General features: G+C 40.1%; 1 protein-coding gene across 1 annotated transcript; it reads left to right on the top strand.

Annotated features, from left to right (window-relative positions):
* The first annotated feature begins 457 nt into the window (after positions 1 to 457).
* Positions 458 to 20,085, top strand: API5 (apoptosis inhibitor 5). The gene is made up of 14 exons (XM_083464558.1): positions 458 to 680; positions 2,125 to 2,286; positions 3,362 to 3,455; positions 5,181 to 5,246; positions 6,242 to 6,393; positions 7,362 to 7,568; positions 8,267 to 8,371; positions 8,801 to 8,890; positions 10,325 to 10,506; positions 12,127 to 12,220; positions 13,131 to 13,187; positions 13,763 to 13,839; positions 15,535 to 15,671; positions 17,852 to 20,085. The coding sequence occupies exons 1-14, from the start codon at positions 612 to 614 to the stop codon at positions 17,929 to 17,931; spliced, it is 1,572 nt and encodes a 523-aa protein (XP_083320684.1). The 5' UTR covers positions 458 to 611; the 3' UTR covers positions 17,932 to 20,085.
* Positions 20,086 to 21,287: the final 1,202 nt, after the last annotated feature.

Raw genomic sequence — 21,287 nt, 5'->3', positions numbered from 1 at the left:
GGTTTTTCGAATGCTGGATACCATTTTGTTGCACGTGCTGCTGCAAACTTTGCAGTGCAAAGCCAGGCCTGGGAGTCATCTTAAGTTGAGGCTGCATAGGCCTTGTGGTGCATGTGATTCAGATTCTATTCAGTTGAACCTCTGGTTACAAAGTTGGTTGGACAGTGTTCTCGAAGCTACCAGCATGAGTTTGGTCAGACTGCAGGAGGACAGGAAGACTAGAGTGCCAGGAACAGGTGAGGCTGCAGGTCCCTTATTTTGGCTGCTGGTCCCTTATTTTCGAGGCTGCTGGTCCCTTATTTTCAAATCTGTAAGTTGACAGCTATGAGTGAGAGGGATTCCTGAATGTGACTGACATCACTCGCTCCGCTGCTGCGCCGGTTGCAACGACACCTCCGCGACGGCAGGGGCCGCTGTAGGCAGGACGGGGGCAGATGCGCCCTCTTCCCACCGCCGCCGGAAGCCGCTCGGGGCCTGACTAGGCGGTTCCGCTCGCTTCCGCCCGCGGGTTGGAGGTGGCGTGAAAGGGAGAGCGGTTGTTTTCGTCGCAGCTTCAGCCGGAGATTGAGAGAGCGAGAGAGGCCGGCCGTGAGAGGACCATCCGCGGCACGATGCCCACCGTGGAGGAGCTGTACCGTAATTACGGCATCCTAGCCGACGCCAAGGAGACCGCGGCCGAGGTGAGGGCGGGCGGGCGACTCGGACTGCGCGCGGGGCTCCTGGGCCTAGGCGGCGGCGGGGAAACATCTACGCCTTTATGCGGCGGAGGCGGCTATGGGGGGGGGGGAGGACGAACCAGGCTCCCTACTCTCTGCCTCTGCTCACTCCCCCCCCCGTCATGAGTCTGGATTCGGACCCCCCCTTTTTTGAGGGGGCACCTCCTCCCTCTCCGCTAGAAATCTTCCATTGAGAAGGTGCCCCTTCCTTAGCTAAACAACCTGAGGGTAGGAGCTTGAAATCACGGGTGGGCCGAGGGCTCTTGGCAAAGGCCTGCTTAAAAATAAAATAAAAATCCGGTTCTTCATAAAAGGATAAAGAAGAGCTGTTTTGTGAGGGGGGCGGGGAACGTGCAGCGTAATAATCCCGTGCTCGCTTCTCCCAGCGCTTGTTTAGTTCAACGGGTTTTTTATTTCCCCTCAAAAGTAAACCTGTTTAGAATTGCGGCCGCAGCATACCATGTGCTGCCTGCTGCGCTTGCTTATAGAGGCAGGGTTGTAGTCGTGTTTACGTGGGCGTTCATTCAGAAATCCAGTCGCAAGTGATGCGATATAACATCGCATTTTGTATAACATGCAGCATTACGTTATCGTGAGTATGCATCCCTGCAGCTCAGTCCTATGCATGTTTACTTACCAATCCTCCTGTGTTCAGTAGTGTGTGTTTTAGAATTGTGGCCTTAGAGACTTGTGTGCCATGCATCCTCTTCTAACGCCATTGCCCCAAGGGATGCCCTTTCCCCAGTGGTGTATTGTACTCACAAACACAGGGTTTTTTCCCCCTCAGCTCTTCTTGTAAGCATCTGTGTTTGCTGTGTTGTACCTTGATGTGTAAAAGACCAGGGGGAAAAATTTTTTTCCCCGTTATACTGCCACCCGCAATGATCCATGGCACTTTCTCCTCCAACACTTGGGGACACCTAGCAGTAGGTTATGAAGAGCATATAACGTATCCATCTAAAATTAAACACTGCACACCTAATGGTAAAAGTGTTCAACTCTTTCCCAGATTAAGCCTGCTCCCCAAAAGCTAGAACAAATAGGATGATATTGCAGTATTTGTAGAAGATGCTTGCAATGCAATCCTATACATGGCTTACTGAATTGAGTGAAACTTACTCCCATGCACATGGGCATTGGTTTGCAACCTTAGACTTTTAGGAAAGGTGGTTTTATAGTTATCTAACAGACACTAAAAATAACTTTATGCGTGCTGTTTGGCACATGAGTAGTGGTGGTGAGATCTGCAGTGGATAGTGGTGATATACTCTCGGATATGCCTAAGCTATAAATATCTCATTCTTTATATGTAAATTTATTCAGAGCCTTAGAACAGTATTCTGATATTGCAGTACATTATTGCATCTGTTAACTGCATAAAGCAGAGAGTTTCTATCTTCTGTCTTAGCACAAAGATGCTTACCAGGTGATCTTGGATGGTGTCAAGGGAGGTGCCAAGGAGAAGAGATTAGCAGCACAATTTATTCCAAAATTCTTCAAACATTTCCCTGAACTGGCAGATTCAGCTATCAATGCCCAACTGGACCTTTGTGAGGATGAAGATGTTTCTGTAAGTATTTTTTCATCAGCACTTAGTACTTGCCTCTTGTTCCTTCTTATTTCATCCGTTCCCCTCTCGTCCCCACCCCACTATCAGATTGACCCTAAAAAAATTGTGGGGGAACAGAATACTTTTCACTCATAAGGTCTAAACCAGGAGAAACTCTTTGGGTTATTTAACGAGGATTGGCATGCTTCTCAATTGATTGCTAAATTATTTTATGAAACAAAATTATGGGAAGTTGGTAGTGTATTTTTTTAATAAAATGTACCATATAATCATCTGGGAGCAATCAGAGTGTGGGTGCCTTTTTTACCTGTTCATCAGGAGTTGGGGTTCATACAAACTTCATTTAGGCACAGGCATCACTTTTCAAAAAGTATTTTCATATACATTAGTTTATTTATGAATTTAGTAGCTTCTCTTCAACATGTGCTCCCAACATATATGGCGTAAAATTTAAAATGAATTAACAAAATAATTTAAATACCAATTTCAAAATAACTAAAAGAACAATGCAAACTAGCAAAACCAAAACAGGAATGACTCCCCAAGGCAGGATGAAACTACATCATATTTGCCCGTTTACAAAACATTGACATAAAGTCAGAAAGTTGTGCAGAAAAGGTTCATCCTTAAATCTGTTTTAGTTGTTAAAATGCTTAGCAACAGTGCAAGAGGAAATTTGTCATTTTAAACTTGTCTGTGTTGTAGTTTTATTTGGGTGTGTGTTAACCTCAGTAGATATTGATGTGACTTTTAGACTGTTCATCTGTTGTACTGTGATGGTCTAATGACAGATAAACTTGTCATATTTACATATCTACCACAAAGTAAGTCCCATTTTCAGAGGAGCTTCTTCCCAGGTACATTGATAGAGGATTTCAGGCTAAATCCCTTAGTGGAGCTCATGGTAGCCTTAGGCCTCTTGCAATTAAGTAACGGTGAACATAAAAACTGACAGCACAATCAGACAGTAAATTGTGTCTCACTTTCCCAACCTTTTGTTTGAAGCTGTATCATCTGTGTAAGAGAATTTTAATTCATTGGTTGGTGAATGTGTGTGTCTTGGTTTTGTTTATAGATCCGGCGCCAAGCAATCAAAGAATTACCTCAGTTTGCTACCGGTGACAACCTCCCCAGAGTGGCAGACATACTCACCCAACTTCTTCAGTCAGGTAGAAGAGATTGGTGTTTGTATTTGTAACCTCCTTACAAGGTGTAATCAGAGCAAGATTCATTGCTATGGTTGTCTTCCTTAACCATCTTGTTTTTTCCATGTCAATATTTGCTGTTCTGTATTTTAGTAGTCTTCACCACCCCATAACTTTTGCTGTCTTACCTCCCATTCAAATTCCTAAACGCTCTGAACCTCCTTTGATTGAAAACTCAACATGTACAGGGAGCTGGCAATCTGTACATTCTAAAAGGTGCCTGTCAATCTTGACTTGTGCTAAAAGGTACATATTCCACAGTGCAGGAAAGGGCTATGCTAATGTACCATTGCAGGCAGAAGAGCACAGGCATGCCTCAGAACCAGATGGAACCCCTACCATTCTGTGTCTTTCCCTCATTCTTTCACTAGAAGGTGCCCTCTTCTTGTGCACTGGCACGGCAGATGGTACTGCTGCTCTGGCTAGTGCAGGAATTCTTCGTGCTAGCTTCTTGGGGAAGAAGTATCCACAGCCTCTAGGTCTTTGTCTTAAAATCTGCATAGGTTTGTTGGAAACAATGCTGCTTCACATGTTGCAGTGAAACTTTTTGCTTGCCACAGTTAAATGGGATAGATATATGGCTTCTAGACATTGGGTGAAATCCAGTGGTGTTCATTCACTGGTGGAATGTACACTTTTGGCAGAATGAATTCCTTCTCCTGCCCCTATCACCTAAAACAATAGATTCCCTCTGGAGCAGAGGGGCAGGTGCAAGGGGATAGAAATGAAGGGGGAGGTCTGCTTGTGTGGTGTTGTATGTTGCCCATTGATTAAACATTGTTGTCTTTCTAAGTTTGTTCTGAGTATAAGCTTTCATGTGCATGCACACGAAAGCTTATACCCAGAACAAACTTAGTTGGTCTCGTAAGGTGCTACTAGACATTTTTTAAATTTATTTCAACTGCGTCAGACCAACACAGCTACCTACCTGAATCTAGAATTGTTGTCTTTGTGCTTGTTTCTGTTGTATTCTGCTTCTTTTGTTTGTTTCTGTTGTAAAATAAGCAGTGTTATTTATAAATTATAAATTATTTATAAATTTATAATTTATAGACAATATTTTAAAAAACAGTGCCCTCAGGTTAAAACCTGGACATGCTTTGATTAATTTTCGCAAACCACAATATGGATTATAATAATAGTATTCAGATAACAGAAGAAATGGCATAATGATTAAAGAAGCAGTTTATTAAACAGATAAGACAGACCCGCTTTGAGGAAGACGGAAGTCAATTGGGGAAGATAAGGAATTGGGAATTAAGAATATGGTGGCATAAGTTCTTTTGTCAGAACATATGGCTTTATGGATATATGTATGGGTTTTTTGGGTTTATCATTTTTGTTAATTTCTTGTGTGTGTTTGCTAAGTAAGAAAACTAATAAAAAGCATATTTTAAAAAAGCAGTGTTATTATTATGCTATCATTGTGCATGGTGTTTTACAGGGAATGTTTTATATGCTTCTTGTAAGGAAATAAACATAAGTCAGCTAGATGCAGCTTTGTATTTGTACAGCTGTGTTATCTGCCTTCTGTTTTTCAGACAATGGTTTTGCCACTTTCATTCTTCACCTGGTTCTTTGAAGAATTTCTTAGCACATGAGATTCTAGTTTGTGTAGATTTCCAGTGCTTCACTTTATTTAGCTAGAATTAAAAATATTTTTCATCTTTAATTTTCTCTTTTCCCCAGATGATTCTGCAGAATTCAACTTGGTTAACAATGCTTTGCTAAGCATATTTAAGATGGATGCTAAAGGTAAAGCATGCATTATATCCTGACATTTATAACTTGTTTGTACGCTCTATTGGATCTTTTGGGATGAGAATTGACTGTCTTTTGGGAGATATGGAATAGTTACCAGTCTGAATACCTTTTTGACAATAATAATAGGACAATTTGCAAAGATACAAAGAATATCACTTTGTGTATTACAATAATAGCCATTCCAGAGGTGTAGATGTTTTAGAATCAACGGGATTTTTTCTACTAATGTGGTATATAACATTTAAAATTATTTATGCCATTTCCATGTAGCTGACTCATGCTATTCTTTGGCGATCACTTGTACTTGAGTAAGATTGTCTTCCATAAACATGGTTTTAACAGTGAGTCCATAAGTGACTGTGGGGGCCATTTCTGGATCCACCCGTCCTTCCACAGTGGAGACATAGGTTTCTGGGCAGGAGTTGATTACAGTGAGGGTTTGCCAAGCGTGCCTTCCTCTTAGTATGTTTTGTCCTGAGCTCGAACGTCTTCAAAGCCCATGACACCTTTGGTAAAGGCTGTTCTCCAATTGAAGTGCTCTCAAGCCAGTGTTTCCTAGTTGTCAGTGTATATACTACATTTTTATTTTTATTTTAGATTTGCGTTGAGAGAGTCTTTAAACCTCTTTTGTTGACCACCAACATTACGCTTTCCATTTTAAAGTTTGGAATAGAGTAGTTGCTATGGAAGATGATAATCAGGCATCCGCACAACATGACCAGTCCAACGAAGTTGATGTTGAAGAATCATTGCTTCAACACTGGTGATATTTGCTTCTTCCAGTACACTGGCGTTAGTTCACCTGTCATCCCAAGTGATGTGTAAAAAATTTTTGGATACACCGTTGACGAAATCTTTCAAGGAGTTGGAGATAGTGTTTATAACATATGTTATGTAACATATACTTGGAATACTCAAATATCTAACAAAATTATATTCCTTTCAATTGTAAAGGGATGCTTATGTGGTATTTATTTCTATTTTAGGAACACTGGGTGGTTTATTTAGTCAGATTCTTCAAGGAGAGGATATTGTACGAGAAAGAGCCATCAAATTCCTCTCCACAAAACTCAAAACACTGCCTGAAGAGGTGTTAACAAAAGAAGTAGAAGAACTCGTACTAACAGAATCGAAGAAAGTGAGTACCTTAGTTTAGTTAAATTACATTCTTCATAACAGAATTGCTTCCTATCAGAACACATTAAGTACCACCTATGGGTGTAAATTAAAAATGCAGCTAATAGTGTTGCTTCACCAGTTCAAGATTCTGAAACGTTTTAGTTGAGTCTAACAAAGGTATGCTATTTTTACTGTGGGGTGGTTGCTGCCCCCCCACCCCAATGAACTATCAAGACTACAAGCATTTTTGTCAATGCTTTGGAGAATACCTAAGTTAGCTATCTAGGAGGGTGATACTGGAATTGGAGGAATAAATTTTACTACCTGACATACCATACATGTAGGAAACACGTTATCAAGCCACTTCATAATGTTACCTATCTAACATCTATTGAATCTTACATTTTACATTATCTAAAATTGAATATCAGCTCTGCTAATAAAAAGACTATAATCTTCGTATTCACTTTTGTTCACAGCCACATAAGGGTCATTTTCCATTTAGTGCTGGAGACGCATCCAAGTGACAGCTGGCATTTATTTTAAGATGGAGAGGAGCCATTGTTCCTTAATCCTATTTTTATATTTGTTCAGAGAAAAGTCCCACTGAGTACAGTAGGGCTTTGGCCCAGGTAAATTTACAAAGGTTTGCAGCCTTAGACCCATTGTATTAAATAAAGTTAATTTGCAACAGCACTTAGGTTCTATGTGGCATAATGTACAAAGTGTTGGATTCAGAATGTTTGCCCAAGATTCAGATTCTGCTCAGATATGAAGCATTGGGGGAGATCATTCCATCTGACTTTTATTGCATGGAAGCTTTAATACTAAAGGAAGAGCTTTTTAAAATGGTTTATACACTGAAATGTGCTGTAAAAAAATTAAGCGAGGAATGATCATTTGCAAGGAAAAATAACATATGGGCACTTGTTCCCACCTGCACTGATATGATTCTTCATTCTTTTCTCTTTTTTCTCTTTTCTTAAGGTGCTTGAGGATGTGACAGGAGAGGAGTTTGTCTTATTTATGAAGATACTATCAGGCTTGAAAAGCCTGCAGACAGTAAGTGGGCGGCAGCAGCTAGTTGAACTGGTGGCTGAACAAGCTGATCTTGAGCAGACCTTCAATCCATCTGACCCTGATTGTGTGGATAGACTCTTACAGTGTACTCGTCAAGCAGTCCCACTTTTCTCAGTAAGTATTTATGATGTTTTGTTTTTTAAGTGTTGTGACTGTTGTGTCAACACAGCATGGCTGTATTGGTTGTGTCAGAATGACTATCCCATAATACAATACATGACTGTGAAAAGCTGCAAGATTGTTGCATGTGTCGCTGATATATATTTATAAAATGGCTTGTATGCTACTTTTGTCCCCTCAAGGACTCTCCCAATAAATAAAGCAAGGCCATCAATTTCATTGGATCTCCCTGAGTATGATTAATGTTTGGTATCACCCAATAAAATCTAGTTAAGATAGATTAAAATCAAGTGCAGAATAGAATCAACCAAAACAAATCAGGGAGGAGACAACAAAATTCAAATCAGATTAAAAACCAAGTGGAATTAAAATACCTTGGAATCTGAGTTTAAAGCTTTAAAGAAAGGAAACCAACCCAGTTAAGATACCTGTTTGCTAGAGTTGTAGCTTTCCTATCTCTCACTGTATGTAAATTGCACCACTGTTTTATCTGAGCATGCTTGCTGTCTAAAATCTTTGAAGGTGTTTCAGTCTTGGAAAACAGTGTCATGTTTACTTAGTAATATGTTAACTTAATGATCTTGTGATTAAAAAGGCTTTTAGCGCTAGCTGCTATCAAATGAAAGATTGAAATTGTGCAGCAAAGCATTGGAAAATGTTGCTGTTACAGCTGCTATTTTGTTTTTCTACAGAAAAATGTTCACTCCACAAGATTTGTCACTTACTTCTGTGAGCATGTGCTGCCAAACTTGAGTTCCCTGACCACCCCAGTTGAAGGCCTTGATATACAGTTAGAGGTAAGCTAATCTGGAAATATCTCGTGGAGCCTGAATTATAGTTATCCAAGGTATGCCAAAAGAAGATAGGAAGAAATTTATTGCTAATTTGGACCACTGACAAGGCTGATTCTGCTTGTCTTATTTTATACTCTCCCCTAAAGTGTTACATAGATTTGCTTTTTTATCATGTGTGCTGCTATGCAGAACAAAATTCAAACAATTTATGCATATAGTATGCAGCCTGAAAGAATGCTGTTCAACTAAGATCCTACAGGAGGCACTATCTTCCACCCTCTAGGCACATTTTCTGATTTGCACTGTCATATCCAGGAATAAGCCATTTCTTTCTGTCTTTAAATCTGTTCTTTTTTTTATAATTGTCATGGTATAAAGTTGCAACTGTTAATTTTCCAATGGTTTTTTTCCCTCTCTCCCCACCCACTGTAGGTGCTGAAACTGCTTGCTGAGATGAGCTCCTTTTGTGGAGACATGGAAAAGCTAGAATCAAATTTGAAGAAGCTTTTTGATAAACTACTGGTAAGAGGATTATTAGTCTTAAGAGAGAGAGTGAAAGTTTGTAATTAGATTTCATTATGCCTTTTATTTTATTTGAATTGAAAAGCACCTAGTGTAATGATAGTACTTCCAGAGGGATAACCGTGTTGTAATAGCTAATTGCTTTAGCAGATTTGAACACCAGATGTTGACTAATTTTCATACACAGTGTGTTTACAAGTGTGAAGAAGTTCAATTCTCTGTGGATAGCACAGCACTTGAAAGATGCTTGAACAGCAGCCGGGAGGAAATACATGCTTGGCTTCAGTCGTAGAGAGCAGGGACTCACAAATTGTGTCCAGCTTTGGTAGCTGGACCACCAAACCACAGGTGGGGTACTGTTGTCATCCTCCAACATTGGGCTCCCCCGCCCCCTGCCTTGGTGTAATCTGTAAGGGAGCCATAAATTTGTGGGGCTGGGTGTAGTCTTCCCATCTCTGTCTTCCTGTCTTCTAAGTGGGCTGCAAGAGGAGGATTTATTATTTATAATCTTTTGCATACTGTCCTTCATCCAAAGATCACAGGGTGGTTTAAAATATAAAAACACAAAAATATATACAGTGGTACCTCGGGTTACCGACGCTTCAGGTTACAGACTCCACTAACCCAGAAATAGTACTTCGGGTTAAGAACTTTGCTTCAGGATGAGAACAGAAATTGTGCGGCAGCGGGAGGCCCCATTAGCTAAAGTGGTACCTCAGGTTAAGAATAGTTTCAGGTTAAGAACGGACCTCCAGAATGAATTAAGTTCTTAACCCGAGTTACCACTGTATCACAATAGCTAACAATAACCCCACACACCTTTTTTAAAAATGTCTCTGTCCTGTGATCTGATTGCTGAGGGTCCCCGTCCTCACCACTTCTTTAATCACTCCCTTTCCCCATGTTTCCATCTGGCCTCCCTTCACCGACATGAAATTGGGGAAGAGTCTGGCCACCCTTGTAGTAGGCAATGGGAATGAATTCCATTTGAATACATGCCTATGTCTTTGTCTTGCTGCCGAGGAGAGTGTCAGGAGGAGAGCAGGGACACTGGAATGTATAAACACTGCAGACGTCAAGATGCAGTGGAAAATGGCAGACAAAAGCAGACTAATCTTGACAGAGTGAAGTAAAAGGAAACATTTAAAATGTTGCTACCTACTCTCACTCAGTCGGAGAAGTAGAAGAGAGGAGCAGGGACAGAATAATAGGGAAAATGTTGGCAGTTTGTGTGTTCTGGTTTTTAAAAGGACAAATGTGGCTTGAGATTGCACCCTAATTCTGACAGCTGGGATTAAATATACTTGGTTGTGCCGCCATGTTTGTGGACCTCTTTCGGAAGGAGATTTGGTAACGAATACATAGTTGAGGCAATGACATCTTAAATACTAGATGAAGTAACAAGTGTCAATTCTTCTGGTTTCTGTTTCTCAGGAATACATGCCACTCCCTCCAGAAGAAGCGGAGAATGGGGAGAACGCTGGCAATGAAGAGCCCAAATTGCAGTTCAGCTATGTGGAGTGTTTGTTATATAGCTTTCATCAACTAGGTCGAAAACTTCCAGACTTCCTGACAGCCAAGCTGAACACAGAGAAAGTGAAAGACTTTAAAATCAGGTAGCATTAAAGTGTGTGCATGTGCAGACTTTATTAGAATAGCAGTAATGGAGTCATATAGGAGCCTGCTGATCTTTCCTCTGCCAGTTATAATTAACCATATGATTAATAAGCAAGCATTAGCCAATAATAGAAAAGGTTAACTAAAACTTCAGTCTGAAAATATTGAAGATACTGTTCCTAGTTTCAGGGCAAAAGGGAAATGTCTATGTCAGAATAGCTGTATAGCCCCAAACTGACATTTCAAACTTGCTTCTGACCCTCTAAAATTAATGAGAGAATTCTTCTCAGTTTCCTTATTAAAAGTTACTTGTTGAATATGTCATATTGTCTTTCTGTAACTCAAACTAGCCTATACTTGTATAGCAATGAAATGAATAGTTTACTGGGCGGTGAAACAAAATGCCTTTAGCTTATTAATATGCACCGAAGGCTTATCGAGTATAAAAGCTGTAATGCTTCCAACAAAGAATTACCTTTACGTTCATGAGCTGTAGTGTATTAATACTGAACTGCAATTTAAGCTGCTCTTGAAGAACTCATAAAGGGCTCACATGTTCCGAATTCTCAGATCAAATGGCACTTTGACCAATAGTAACCCAAATGTGTCTAAGGATTATTTAGTGGATTTTAGTGGATCTCAACATTTGTGTCCCTTGGTGACCCTAGGTTTAGGGCTTTGCTCTGAGGTTTTCTGCTAACCTCCATGTGAGATTTCCTCCATGCCTTTGTTCCATCATCAGTTTCTAAAATTGATAAAGGAGTGGTTAGATGCCAAAGACTACGTAGTTCTTTCAGATTTCTCTTCAGCATCAGAACAATCTTCTCCATGGTCAGTGACAGCATCTGGCATCCTGGGGATAGGACCCATCCTTAACACCTGCCTTAGACACTTTGATTCCCTCCCGCCCCCCGGCTCAGTGATCCAAGCAGCACAGAGTCTACCCAGCATTTAAAGTGGGCATTATGGGAAATTTTTCATATATATTTGCATTTTCTATTTTACATAATACAAATGAAATAAAAACATAAACATATAAACCCCTTTATAAATCAGAGCTTGCCGTCCACTGCCATTCCATGGTAACCTGGAAGTCATTGTGGGAAATTTTTCATGGTAGCTGTCGCAACCAGGACCCCCTGGTAGACTAGAGAGCCAACTTTGATTTTAGTCACATTTGGCACCAGCTTGGCTGCAGGAATTGCCGGAAGAAGACGTACAAGGCACTATCCAACTGTCAAAGGGACTCCACTCTAGGTTTGTGTAGGGTTTACACCTTAGCCTTTTCTTTTCCTGGAAATATCCTTCAAGGCAGTGAAGGATTAGGATCAAAGTTCGGCTTCTCTCAGTAAAATGTTCTTGGTTTTGATTGATGTTTATATTATATTTGATATTAAAAAGTCTTGATTCATAAATCTGCCCCAATGTTTACTCCTCTATAGAGACACCTTTATTTAGGTCATTCTACATATGGTCTCTTACTTACTCAAATTCAGTTTGCCAAATGTCTTTCTGTTGAGGCTTTTCTTTTTTCAAGATACTAGCACTTTTCCTTTTTATCATCTTGATTTCACTGTGTGTTGCAAAACTTACTGTTCAGCTATTCTCTTTTGTTAAAGATTACAGTATTTTGCTAGAGGACTGCAGGTTTACATCCGACAGCTTCGTTTGGCACTCCAGGGCAAAACAGGAGAAGCATTAAAGACAGAAGAGGTATGTAGTCCTCCGTGATGGCAGTACCTTAGCTGAATTTACCATAATGATTTTATCACAGTATACTCTGATGGATAAAGCTTGTGACAGTGGCGTTGATCAATAGTAACGGGGGGTGTTGCTCCCAAAAAATAGTTTTTCCAAATTGCCCTGTGCCTTCTGGAAATCTGCTCCCGAGGGTGGTGAGACTGTCAGGATATGATATGGGAGCTGCACAAAAGGGGAATTGATGAAAATCGGGGATGTCCTTTTCCATGAGCAGAAGTATCTCTCCACTTAAGCAAGCACCCTTGGATTGAACTAATTGAAGAGTGTCACTGTATCGTTTCTATTTTTATGCATCCACTCTGTTTCACAGAGAACAGAAAAACAGTGTGCTGCTAGAAGTATAGCAAGAGAGGCGGGGGGGGGGGGAGTTCTGCACCAATCCTCCACATAAGTCAAAGGGCCATAACTAAACTACATGTTCAGTACATGTGATTAAAGATATTAAGCATGAAAGATTCCAGACTCTAGCAACTGTAATGTTTCAGATGGAAAATAGTTCTCCTCAGTGTTGTGTAGTGGTTAAGAGCGGTAGTCTCGTAATCTGGGGAACTGGGTTCGAGTCTCCGCTCCTCCACATGCAGCTGCTGGGTGACCTTGAGCTAGTCACACTTCTTTGAAGTCTCTCAGCCCCACTCACCTCACAGAGCGTTTGTTGTGGGGGAGGAAGGGAAAGGAGAATGTTAGCCGCTTTGAGACTCCTTAAAGGGAGTGAAAGGCGGGAAATCAAATCCAAACTCCTCTTCTTCTTCTTGTTCGTTAAAAGAAAAGAATGCACTGAGCTTCATTGGAAACATCTTAAATATAGACTTAAAAACAATTTAATTTTAACATTTCTAAGATAGCCTTTCTCCTTTTTTTGCAGAACAAAATTAAAGTGGTTGCGCTGAAAATTACAAATAACATCAATGTTTTAATCAAGGTAAGCCCTTCTATATTTTATTACTGGATTTGTTTAAAAAGGATGGTTTGGTGAAGATATTAGTCCTGGAGCTATTTGTGACCAATCAATTCTGTGGCCCTAACTCTGTTCTTTCTGGAAACAGTAATACTGTTCCAATAACCTTTGCTGTGTGCTGCTCAGAGCGTCTGGCACAGCCCAGTCAGATGGGTTGCATTATTATTATTATTATTATTATTATTATTATTATTAAATGTAGTAGATTCTTTCTTCACCTGTTGTGTTTGATCATTATACCAAACCTGTATGGAAATTTTGTCTGTTTTCAAAAACAGTGCAGGAAACAATGGAATTCCATCAAATACTTTACAAGAACATAAAAGAGAAGTGAGAGAGAGACTGAATTAATACTTAATGCTGATCCTAATGATGGATTTTCCCAAATGTGGATTTTGGAGTGAATTTTTTTTTTAAATCCAGGAAATCTGTCATCATGCAAGAAATTTTTAATTTGGGGAACTTTATTTTTTAACATCTATTCTTCAGCTGTTTAAAGTACTATTCCCAGAAACATATAATTCCTATTTTGTCTCTAGGATCTCTTCCACATTCCCCCTTCATACAAGAGCACAGTGACGCTGTCATGGAAACCAGTACAGAAATCTGAAGCTGGGTAAGTTAGCAGTGAATGACTTCCAACTATTTATGTATTTCTCTCTTGTCTTTCTGCGCTCCAGCAGATCTCTGTTAATGTCTTCTTTTAAATCTATTTATACATCTATAAAGTTATGCCAAAAATGTTATTCTGCACAAGTTACGATTTTGTATACATTCATTGGTTGAGTCAGTGTGTTTGAACACCCAAAAGAGAGTTAAGATAAAAGGAATAATATAATTGTAGAGTTGGAAGGTACCTTGAGGGTCATCTGGTCCAACCCTGCAATACAGGAATCTCAGCTCGATCCTACTTGTCAGATAGCTACCTAACCTCTGCTTTAAAAAGGATATACTTTATTTAGCAAAACAAATAGTCGCTTCAGCAATTGTAATAACTTTACTCTGGAGAGAGAGAGATGGGTTGGGATCCAGAGAAGTTCAGCAACACGTTTCCATGCACACAGGAGAAGTACAGGGAGCTTATAATCTTTGCGTTCCTTCTAGAAGTACCTGTTGGGATACTGCCAGGGAGATAAAGTCCATCATGGCCCCAAGCCGTCTGCCGGACGATCCATCGATCTCCCGTAGACACGCAGTATCAGCAATTAGCGACATGAGTTTCTAGGGGGGGAAAACTTGCCACATTCTAGAGCTCATGCACACTCTATCAGCAGATAATGCACAGCGAAAGTTGCACGCAGGAGAGCATTATTTACAAGCTTTATTCAGCGTTGATCAGAACAAAGAAAGACATGACTGCCTGCGTCAGTGTCTCCGACACAGAGAGAACGAAAGCAATAGGAAACATAAACATCCTGTGAACAGGACATGCGCAGACTCTATGACTCACAAAGCCTGCTCCCTTTTAAGGTGGAACGGAAATATCCTAACAGTACCCACTCCTGATGAGGAGCTGCTCCAAAGACTCCTTAACCTTTCAGAGACTAATGCTTCTAGAATAGGGAGAGCTACAAATACTGCGTGTCTGAGCAGAATACCATATGCAGTGCCTGAGATCCTGGCATCTTGCTCCTTAAAAAGATGCCTAATCTAGGAGTCACCTCTTGTCTAGGCAAAACATAAGGCTACCTAGTATCTTCTTTACTTGAGAATAAGCAGATGGTGGGCTTTTCTTTTTGTAAAAATAAAAATAAGCAAGCTGCTTTTATATTTTTCTGCTATTGGTGTCTGGAAATTGAGTAAAAGCCCACCTGTTCTTGCAGAGGAGCAGGCTTTTCCAAAGTCAGGGTAACCAAGATGGTGTCTTCCAGATGTTACTTGACTTATAACTCCAATCATCCCTGGCCCGTAGCTATGCTGGCTAGGGCTATGGGGAGATGGAGTCCAGCAATATCTAGAGAGCACTTTGGTTACTTACCCCTGCTCTAAGAAAAATAGAAGCTTTGGTTGTTAAGGTGATGTTCGGTTTTATCAATTTTGTGATGTCATATTTGCTGAAATCTGCCCTGAGCGCTCTCATTTTATTTTAATTTTTAATTTTACAAACAAATGGGCTAGAGAGTAAGGTAATAGGAATCTTCTTGCTTTGAAATGCTAGGAATTTTTGTTCTATGCTATTAATTTTGCATGTCTGTAAATTAACTTTATACAAAAAGCCTTCATTAAGTTTTCCATTGCTGTACATATTGGGTTCATTTTTTTTAAGTCTTACTTGTCTCTGCAATATTTTTATCCCCTATTTTCTTTGAAGGCAAAAAAGAGCAAGTGAGGATGCAGCTTCAGACTTGCCAACAAAGAAGGCTCCAGCAGGACCAAAAAGGGATGCCAGGCAGATATACAACCCACCCAGTGGGAAATACAGTAGTAACCTGGGAAATTTTTCTTATGGTAAGCATTGCAGGAGATTGTGTTATTCTGCGCAGGGGAGAAATAGGATTCTGTTTTGTGTTGTAAGATGAGCTGCCAGGCTCTGTTGCCTTTGGGGGGTGTTGTTCTCTGGTATTCCTGTTCATGAATTTTGTGTGTGCTTTTTTGAGATACAATCTTGGCATGATTTTGCTTTACATATCATATTGAACAATATCTAGACAGGTGTAGCAAGCCTGTGGCCCTCCAGATGCTATTGGACTGCAGCTGCAACGGGCTGCAATATGACAGCAACGGGCCTGATCCAGGCTTCTTTGCTTTGCCTGCCTGAGTACTGGTGCCACACAAAGGCTTTTTGTTCTGTCCTCCCACCTTCTTTCCTGGCCAGGGCTGTAGGAGTGGCAATGGCTGTGTTCCATGAATCTCTGCCACTGTTGGTCAGTATGGTAGGACTGCAGCCTACTATAATGCTGGAGAAACGAAATAAGAATTGGAGAGATCACTATAAGCAACTTCAATTAATGCCCTTTCCACACAACATTTTTTTCTCTTTAAAAGGCATTGTTCAGCTTTCTCAGTTAAAGGCTGAAAAAAATGTATGTTTGATACTCATTCACAAACTTTGGCTTTCATATGCAATCTGTTTACTTAACAAAGACATTGTCTGGATTCGAAAGAGTCTCATAAGTGTATATCGGCAATTAGTGCTTCATCGGAAGTTCCCCAGAGTTTTGTAAGTGGCTTGTCTAGTGTTGCAAACGGCTGCAGGCATAATGAGGAACACTGGAAACTATGACATGGACACTTCCAGAATAGTCCCCTTTGATTCCAACACTTAATAATATACAGGTAGTCACATGCTCCATAAGTGGTGAAGTTATTTTCTATTCTGTTAAACAAGTTCTGCAAATAAGTCCACAAAGAAATGATTAGCCTACCTGTACCTGTGTAGCATAATTGAGGGGTGGAGAGAGCCAATTGACTTGCCATTTGCAAAACCTTTCTTGGAATGAGTTATTACCATAGGTAAACTGGCAAGCGCCTATTTTCAAGTTTGTGTTCAGCTTAGACATCTTGTAAGCGGAAGTAAATTGCTGACTATACCTTCCACTATCTCAGGGGTCTGCAACCTTTAAGACAAAAAGAGCCACTTGGACCCGTTTCCGAAGGAAAAAAAACTGGGAGCCGCAAAACTCGTCATTATAAAAATAACTTTTTTGTCACTTTTTATTATTTCTTTGTTTGACCCTTCAGAATTACTCCTCCTCATAGAAATAAACGTTAAATTAACAAGGTACCTTTTTGTGTGTGTGTGTTCTTCACTCCCCTTCAAAACAGTGACCAGCGTACATGCCCCTTACAATGTAGCGGGCGGGCGGGAAGGTGACGTCGGGACGGTGCGTGACTAACGCACCCACCGCCCCCATGTGACGTCACAGCCAGTACAGCGCCCACCACAGTGGGGAGTGTCGGGGCGCACAATGCGCCTCCTCCCCTCGCTAGTATGCGCCCCGGAGCCGCAGCAAAGGTGTAAAAGAGCCACATGTGGCTCCGGAGCCGCGGGTTGCTGACCCCTGCACTATCTCAAGTTTGTATGTTTTAATGTAACTCAGCCTGTGATCTTAAGCATAAAGGATGGTTAAGAAATAATGGTAACAAGAGACGTGCAGTATGTGTAAAATATGTACATACAGAGTAATTACACGGATTACTACTACTTTTTCTATGTATCAGAGACTTAGATGTTAAAATAGTTTTACTGGATAAGGAGGGGTAGCACACATGAACATGCTAAATATTTCATACTCAGCCTTGTTTCAGAGTTGGGAGGCACATACGAGCAGGTTTATATTCTGACTTGAAATATATTTACCATAGGAAAAGCTATTCAAAGGCAGGTTCACACTGTCCTATCCCTTGAGTGGTTGTGTAACTGGGAGAATGACCATGTGGATCAAGCCTTATGTGAACTGGGCAGTATGCGCTGGGAGCTGGTGTGGTTCTTACTAGTCTTGCTTCACACAGTTGGGCTCCGCATCTACGTGATTGGAGAGTATGGTGCAATTCTTACTGTCATGTTTGTTTAAGTGACACTTGTATTTAAAAGCTAGAAATATAACTAGGGGTAGTTGCTGTTTTCCTTCTAGTCAATCAGAGATCTATATGTTTTAAAACAGACTTTTATTTCTCTTTATTTTCAGAGCAGAGAGGTGGTTTCCGTGGTGGACGAGGGAGAGGATGGGGTGGCCGTGGTAATCGCACTCGTGGAAGAATCTACTAAAATCAATGGTGTTTTCATTGCCATGATCATCTTTCAAGTCTTGACGAATTGCCTGGAGGGCTGCATTGTTTAAAGAACTGTCTTCTGCAAAAGACTGATTTAAATGTTCTTATACCTTTGTATGTATGATCTACTTTTCTAATGGACTGCAGACTCACCCACAGTGAAGCTACACTGTATTTTTGGATGTTTAGCAGCTGGCAGTTTGAGTTTGTGTCTGGGTTTGTTTTTTAAGCATCTTCAAGACTTATTCAGGAAGAAAGCATGGGTTTTCCTGCTGACGTTACATTCATCTATAAATATGGCTATACAAAGTAAGCTCCTTAGTGTACAATAATTTTCATATGCTAGATAAGAGGTGGAAATGTTATAACTGAAGTTGAAATCAGCGGTAACCCTTCTCCAGACAAAATCGTATTTTTATTTTTTTTGCAGTAAGTGGGAAAGAATGATATTGCAGAAAAAGTAGTATAGGCTACCAGTGGTAGCATGATTGTTGATAGGAATCCTTGATTTTTAAAATGTGCAACATGGATGCAGAAGAATCTGTGCTCTTTATCATATGTCAGTCCATTTACTTGTTGGGAAGGGTGGGAGGGAGCAGGGAAGACCAGGTGTTAACGTGAACACATTTTGCTCTTCTCCATATATTGTAGCATAATGTGTGTTTTGCAAATGGCTTTTTAAATGTTCTCTATAAATGTGTGTGTGCATATATATATTTATATATATGCCATAAAATTATAGTGAAAAAGAATAAAACTGCTAGAAATGCTACCCCAAGAATGGCAAATTTGTGGTGCTGTAATAACTCTTTCTTGTTAAAGAGCTTGGATCAGTTTAGCCCTTAGAAGAAGCTCTTTTGTTTTTGTGTTTTTTGTTTTTTTAATTAGTTAGATACCTGTGTTTACAAATATTAAGCATGGCATTAGGCACTTGAAATTACTGCTATTCAGTTGCACTTGGGTAAAAAGTTAAAACATCTTGGTAAATCTTACGTAATGATGGAATCATCATAGTGATAAGGATTCTAGATATTTTATTTAAAATAATATGATGTAGCAAACTTGATTCTCACCTCCCCAAAAAAATATTTCCCATTAAAAATGTATGTTGGGTCCTTAGGCATGGGAGGAGGAAGAGTGAGCAGCATAAAATGTCAATATCAGTAACAGATCATAGGAAAATTTAAAACACTGCAGGAATGTTTAAGTTACCCAGTGTCAGACTTTATTTTTTAAAAAATTACATATTCATTCTTTGCATCACTCCCCTCTAGAGTTTGATGCCTGTACTGAAAACCAACATTTTGTACAAAGCATATTTCCAGCAAGCCTCATGTATATCAGAGAGAAACAGTTTCTAAACTGGACAAATAAATCATTTTAATCATTCTTTGGGCCCCATCTGTGCTATGAATTTAAAGCAGTATCCTGCCACTTTGAACGGTCATGGCTTCCCCCTGCCAAATAATCCTGGGCACTAATTTGTAAAGCAGGCTGAGAGTTCCCTAGGGAAAGCAGCTGATTGTTAAACCACTCGAATTGCAGCTCTGAGGGGAACAGGTGTTTCTCACAACTCTCAGACCCTTTAACAAACTACAGTTCCCAGGATTCTTTGGGGCAAACCATGACTGTTTAAACCAGTATGGAACTGCAGGTGAAGCCTTGATGTGTACAACCTTGTTTCATTTTTCTTTCGATGGCCACAAACATGATTCTAATTAAGGAGAAACATCTACATCTATTCAGATTTTTATTTTAGAAACTGGCCAGGTCAAAGTACAAATAATTGATCAAAATGGATTTTGAAAATTTTTTTGTTCATTCAGTATGCTGCATATTTTGGTTATCATGGCAATTTGAGGTCCTTTAATAATGTGAAAGCCTAATTTTTAAGGATGGGCATTCAGTGATTACTACTGTGCCCAAGTATCTTTGGACAGGGGGTGGGGACGGTCCCCTAGGTAACAAATTGACTAAAAACTATTTCTGTTCATAAATGATGTTCAGATTGTCCTTAGAAACAGCTAGCTTTTTCACTTTTTGTTGTGGCTGCAGTGGCTTCTTTTTGGAGACACCCATTAATCACATTCTCTTTGTAAAATTTCCTTTATGCCTTTGCAATAAATCCATTTTGTAATTTTGTTAGTGACTTCTTGTTGCTTGGTCTTTTTTAAATGATAGCTTCCTGAAAACTCACTGGACTTTTAACAAAATATGTCATCTCTAGGTTTTAGGGATAATCTAAATGTGAACCATTTTTGTGTGTTCTTATGAGTTAGGTGTGATGCAAAAGAGAGTTAAATATAATTAATTCACTTAAAAGAGCTTGGTTGGGTGTTGGTGATGCTCTACTTGGCTCAGTCATCAAGGGATAATGCACTTGCAGCATGGTGCTTTTGCATAGAAAAAGCAATGTTCATCCGAAGAAGGTAGAGAATTTCCTACAACAGCAACATCCTTTCTCTTCCTCATCATTCACAGCAAATTTACAGTGTTCTTGGATAGGCAGATTGTGAATAGGAATGGCCAAGTGAGGGAGGGGGTTCCTGCACTACTTGTGAACAGGGATTTCAAGTGTAGCTTGCGTGACAAGCCACTCCCTCTTCTACACAACTATTAAAGGTGCGGGAAGGTTCTGTCTTCTTTTTTTCTTACTGGCCTCCATAGTTAGGAATGAACATGCCTGAAGACCATGTTGGTAGACATTATTGGGACGCTGCCTTAAACTGAATTAAGTCATTGGATCTTCTAACTCTCTAATGATTTCCAGCAATCCTCTGAAGCCATTTGGGGGGTTGCAAGAAGACTGCATGAGGAGAAGGGAAGTCCCATCATGGAAGACCCGTACCCTTGCTTTTGACACCTGAGGTGTATATTTTTAGGACCCACCTTATATTTTTGAGATGGTACATTGTTTTTAATACTGTGTTTTAATGTAATCTGCCCCAGGGATCGGAGGATGAAGGACATGTAATAATGTCCACTCACACAATCACCCATTCTATGTATTTCTAAGGGTATTCTATAATCCATAGCTATATTCCTGGTCCTGCAGTTATGTTTAATCTTCAGCCATTGCAAATGTCTTTCTTTTTCAATGATCTCTGGATGGTTGGGAATATTCCTAAATTCTGGTTTGAAAATCCCTAAATTCTTGTATCTTTAATTAGTCCTATTTGGTAATGGGGTGTGCATGTACAAGTGTTCATCCTGTCAAGTGACAGACCCTGTCATCCCCACTGTATTCAAGCTGTTGAATGCCTTAGATAACTTAATGTGTTGTGCACATGGCACACATTAAACAGCCCCATTTAACTATAGATGCATACTGGAAAGGTGGTCCATTCCTTC

The sequence above is a fragment of the Podarcis liolepis genome (genome assembly GCF_965112155.1).
Source record: "Podarcis liolepis genome assembly, chromosome: 1".
Classification (NCBI taxonomy): Eukaryota; Metazoa; Chordata; class Lepidosauria; order Squamata; family Lacertidae; genus Podarcis; species Podarcis liolepis.
The sequence above is the reverse complement of the archived record's forward strand: the minus strand, read 5'-3'. Positions and strand labels throughout refer to the sequence as shown.

What these genes read in the sequence shown, in the direction of transcription:
- API5 (XM_083464558.1), top strand. Translation starts at nt 612, where the DNA reads ATGCCCACCGTGGAGGAGCTGTACCGTAATTACGGCATCCTAGCCGAC. An exon ending in ATTTAAGATGGATGCTAAAG is followed by an intron (nt 5,247 to 6,241) that starts GTAAAGCATGCA and finishes TTTCTATTTTAG; the next exon opens with GAACACTGGGTGGTTTATTT. An exon ending in TACTAACAGAATCGAAGAAA is followed by an intron (nt 6,394 to 7,361) that starts GTGAGTACCTTA and finishes TCTTTTCTTAAG; the next exon opens with GTGCTTGAGGATGTGACAGG.